This window comes from Dermacentor silvarum, chromosome 8 (genome assembly GCF_013339745.2).
Source record: "Dermacentor silvarum isolate Dsil-2018 chromosome 8, BIME_Dsil_1.4, whole genome shotgun sequence".
In the NCBI taxonomy this organism is placed as follows: Eukaryota; Metazoa; Arthropoda; class Arachnida; order Ixodida; family Ixodidae; genus Dermacentor; species Dermacentor silvarum.
Genome location: NC_051161.1, coordinates 2,209,778 through 2,214,901, shown reverse-complemented (window position 1 = coordinate 2,214,901; position 5,124 = coordinate 2,209,778). Strand labels below are relative to the sequence as shown.

At 46.9% G+C, this 5,124-nt stretch overlaps 1 protein-coding gene across 1 annotated transcript; it reads left to right on the top strand.

The window, feature by feature from the left end:
* Nucleotides 1-213: 213 nt before the first annotated feature.
* On the top strand, nucleotides 214-1,487 carry LOC119462024 (uncharacterized). The gene has a single exon (XM_037723383.2). The coding sequence runs from the start codon at nucleotides 518-520 to the stop codon at nucleotides 1,373-1,375; it is 858 nt and encodes a 285-aa protein (XP_037579311.1). The 5' UTR covers nucleotides 214-517; the 3' UTR covers nucleotides 1,376-1,487.
* The last annotated feature ends 3,637 nt before the right edge of the window (nucleotides 1,488-5,124 follow it).

The window sequence follows — 5,124 nt, the reverse complement described above, 5'->3', positions numbered from 1 at the left end:
ATGCGGGCGGCCGCGCACACGAGTGGGAGAAGCACTCCGCCGTTGCACTGTCGTACGCACAGTCCGCCGCTGGGTCGGAATGTGATTTTGAGGTCCATTTTGGGTAGCTTGGGTAGAGGAGCGTGCCTTTTTGACTTGCCGGAAGCCAGTGGAGCCGTCGCGCCGGGGTGGTTCAACTAAACCTTTCGCTTTTGGAATGCAGATCGTCACCTTCGCTACTGTGCATTTCCTGCTGACTGCGATAACCGCTGCTGCTCCGTCAGCTTCGTCGAGGCGCGTGGTCGACTGCCAAGGAAACGAGCCAGGGAACATCCAGGTTTTCCGTGCCAGCGATGCGTCATATCCGGACATCCTACAGAAAAAGTGGCGGCCGTTGGTCCTCAGTCAGGGGTGGCAATCCCCATCGTCATCAACGGCAACGCAGCCACCAGATATAAACTGGACGCGGCCATCGACACAGCTTTGTGGGCTCGGCGACTGCGCATCTGCACAGCTCGCTAAACCTTTCGCTTTTGCAATGCAGGTTAGTCAACCATACGCTCTCTTTTCTAAAAAGTCTAGCAATTATTTCCTGGTGCAGTTGCCGAGCCCGCACTGCTGTGTCGCCATTGCTGTCGAATGTGCCCATATTATCCATGCCTTGCTCATTTTGGCCGGTGATGTTGAAACGAACCCCGGTCCTGACATTCCTGAAAGCCTACTAACCGAATTGCGAAAACTAACCGCTGGTCAGAACCAGCTGATCACTGAAATTCAGGGTCTTAAGTCGCAACTTACTTCTACCGACAAAGCAATTACTGATCTAAGCAAACGAATGAACGACCTTGAGGGTCACTACCAGACGCTTTTGCCCATTCGAAACGAAGTAGATGCAATGCGCACCACGACTGAGCAGGCTATTTTTCGCATTTCAGAGCTCGAAGCACGCATCGACGATGCCGAAAATCGTTCACGGCGGGATAACTTAATTTTTTACGGCATTCCTGAGCCTTCTGGCTCGGAAACCACTGCCGACTGCGAAAGATTGATTGTGGATCTGTGCCGCGATAAGTTGCAACTGATGATTGATCCAAAAGAAATAGAACGTGCACATCCCATCGGTCGTCACTCCCCCAATCACTCTCGCCTCCTCATAGCAAAATTTACATTCCATAAAACCAAAGTAAACATCCTTTCGAATGGCCGAAGGCTTAAGGGCACTGACTACAGTATTAGTGAGGACTTTTCTCGATCAGTTCGAAATTCCCGAAAACATCTCCTTGCGTTCGCAAAAGGTAAAGTCGTTCCGTTTTCTCTGCGCTTTAAGACCTTGTTCATTGGTTCAAGAAGATATACTTTTGATGCCGCCTCGAGTAGTGTTAAAGAGGTGGCATAGCAGCTACATCACCCCAAACAGAAAAATAACATAACACCGACTTGCTGCAGAGATAGCGCTTCGCTTTCTATAATATACACCAACGTGCGCAGTTTCCTCCCAAAGCGTGAATTGGTGTCTAACATAGTCTTATCAACCGGTAATGACATACGATTACTAACTGAGACATGGCTGAGCAGCGCCCTTACTGATAGCGAAGTTCTAGCCGACCTGCCCGGTTTCTGCCTCTATCGGAACGACCGCGCAGGAACCCGTGGTGGTGGTGTACTAGTCGCTGTTCGCTAATTAACGTTACGTCAGATCTTGAGATATTATGGGTGATAATCCATGCCTTTCCAAAAAAAGTGCTAATTGGTATCTGTTACAGACCGCCCAGTGCTACTTCTGATTTCTGTCATCAACTGAACAACGTCATAAGCGAACTGGTAACCGCCCGCCCAAACGCGCAAATCCTGCTCTTCGGTGATTTTAACTTCCCGCAGATAGACTGGCGTACCATACAATCATTCTCGGTATTCGGACACACAGAGGCCAAAAGTTTTGTCGATTTCTGCCTTAACTTTAATCTTTCTCAGCTAGTAACCGAACCAACCCGGATTTCGCAGCAAACTGCTAACGTCCTCGATCGCATACTAACCGACCACCCTGACAGCCTTTCATCCATTTGTTACTCGCCAGAGATCAGTGATCACAAAGTCATCCATGCCACGTTCTCGTTAAATTTGTTAACACGGGATACCTTTAAGAAAACAATATGTCTATACGACAAAGGAAATTACGAAGCAATAACTGAAGCTATGAATACCTTCTTTCCTGTACTTGAATCAACTTTTCACGATCATTCCGTTAACAGCAATTGGACGCGCTTCAAAAACAAACTAAGTGAACTTACAAAGAAATTTATTCCTAAAGTCACCTTTCGTTCTTCTCAGCAAAAACCATGGTTCACAAAAGCCCTAAACCGCATAGAAAAAAAAAAAGCGTCTGTATCGCGCCGCCAAACAGAGTGGGCGCCCATGCGCATGGGATAAATATGATGAAGCCGAACAGAGCTACGTTGACGCACTGCGTCACGCCAAACACTCCTTTTATCACAATGATCTACCAAACCTATTAATCAATAATCCGAGGCAATTTTGGAGAGTCATAAACAATAGCGAAACGCGCACTATTAAGATAACTAACGAATCTAACGAAGTTATTAATGATTCCGATTGCGCCGACGTGTTCAATACCGCCTTTGCTTCTGTGTTCACTAACGAATCTAATGCGCCTCCCGTTTCGTCATCGCTTAGTATAATCTCGTCAATGCCACTCATTGCCTTCAATGTAGACGGTATTTGTGCGGTCATCGATAAAATCAAGTGTTCATCATCTTCCGGCATGGACGAAATTAACTCAAAAATTTTAAAAAACACTGAGCTTATTTCTGCAGCCTATTTGTCTTTGATATTTGTCCAGTCTCTTTCTTCAGGTTTCATTCCAGATGACTGGAAAATCGGGAAGGTCGTTCCAGTCCACAAATCAGGTAACAGAAACTCGCCTCTTAACTACCGCCCCATCTCCCTAACAAGCGTCCCTTGCAAAATCATGGAACATGTCATCTATACTCTCTTATCATGAATTTTCTTGACTTGAATCACTTTTTTCATCCCGCCCAGCACGGATTCCGCAAAGGTTTCTCCTGCGAAACACAGCTGGCCATCTTCCTGCATGATGTTCACACTAACCTTGACAGTAACATACAGACTGACATAATCTTCCTGGATTTCTCTAAGGCCTTCGATAAAGTCCCTCATCAACGTCTAATATTGAAACTAACAAGACTTAATTTGCATCCTGATGTTTTGAATTGGATTATTGAATTTCTTAGTAACCGCTCCCAATCTGTCATTATAAATAATCATCTATCTAACCCTGTGCCAGTAACATCAGGCGCCCCTCAAGGATCGGTTCTTGGCCCTCTATTATTTCTAATATATATTAATGACTTACCTTCACATGTGTCCTGTAATATCCGAATGTTCGCCGATGATTGTGTCATTTATCGCACTGTACGTAACACCTACAATCAAACAGCCCTGCAGAAAGACCTCTCCACTATACTAACATGGTGTGGTGATTGGTTAATGTCACTTAATGTAAACAAGTGTAAAGTTATGTCTTCCACTCGTAGCCGTAATCCCCTAGTATTTCCTTACCAAATCGGAAGCATGCCTCTCGAATTAGTAGAGTCCTATAACTACCTAGGTATCACCGTATGCAATGATCTGTCCTGGCATAAACATATTTCTAACATCATATCATCTGCTAATAAAACACTAGGTTTTTTAAAGCGTAATCTCCGTCAGGCCCCTAAAAACGTAAAACTGCTTGCCTACAAATCCCTTGTTCGACCAAAACTAGAATATGCATCTGCCATCTGGAGCCCGCACCAAGCATATCTTATCAACTCACTTGAATCTGTTCAGAACCGCGCTACTAGGTTCATTCACTCACAATATTCATATGACGTCAGTATTTCTGCACTTAAAACACAATCCGGATTAACACGACTATCTAATCGCCGACGCATCGCTAGTCTTGAGCTCTATCACAAGTTCTGTTTCAGTGTCCTTCATCATGTGCCATACATCATTCCTGTGGCACGCATCTCTCATCGCACCAGTCATCCGCAGCAAGTCGCACGCCCGCGTGCCCGAACCACTCATTTTTCCGCCTCGTTCATTCCTCGAACAGCTAAAGACTGGAACGGCCTTCCTGCTGGCATTGTTAACATCGCTTGCCCGTCTTTGTTCAAACAGCGTGTGATTGATCACTTTGCATATATTTAATGATGTGTACAAAATGTGGAACCTATGTTATACCCACCCCTTATGTAATACCCCCTCCGGGGGTCTTTAAGGACAATAAACTGAACTGAACTGGAAGCACTGCCGGTAGAACCAGCCGGCGGCGCCGGGAGCGGTGTCGACGCCGCGTGTAGGCAGCTTTCCGGGCTTGAAAGGCCCTCTCCCACCTTGGGTCACTTTCGGACTCTTCTGGTGTGATATTTTCTCCTTCGACACAGTAGGCCATCTCCAAGGACGACTCCATGGTGCTGAACGGGGTCGGAACGGACGCCGGTAGGCCAAGACCTAACCGGCTTGTCTCTGCGTGGTGCTCGTTGCGTTAGGCGTAAAGAAGGCCAAGCGCGTCGGCCGCCGCGTCAGTTGCAAAAGCTCTTCTCGGGCACATAATCCAGTTGGAAAGTTCAGAAAAAGGTGAAGACGGGTGCCGGGCACCTTCACTGACCTTTGGGGACCGGTTTCAGACAATTTAAGGTGAAATATCCGCCTTTTCGGTGAAAAATTAACGGAGCCGATCTGCTCTGCTCCACCACTCGGAATCCAGGATGTTGTCTAGGGTATTTCGATGCCCACCTCGCCCACCGCTCGCCTTACACTGGGAAGTCGCGTTTGCTCTCCGCAGTGCGTTCGCTCCCCGTGAAAGCGCGCGTCCCTCGCCCTCGCGCGCTTTCACTCGCACATACAGCATACGGCCAATGAGAGTTTTTTTTTTTTTTTTTCTTGCCGGACGCGACCATCGAAGAGTGAGCCCTTAACAGCTTTGATGTAATAGTGGAGAACATGCATGTTGAAAGCAATGTACTTGAAGAAAACCCCATCTTCCTCTTTTGCATTTTCTGGTCTGCAATCTCACATTTAAGCATCTGCCCACGTAACGCTGCCCGCAGGAAGGAGGTATGC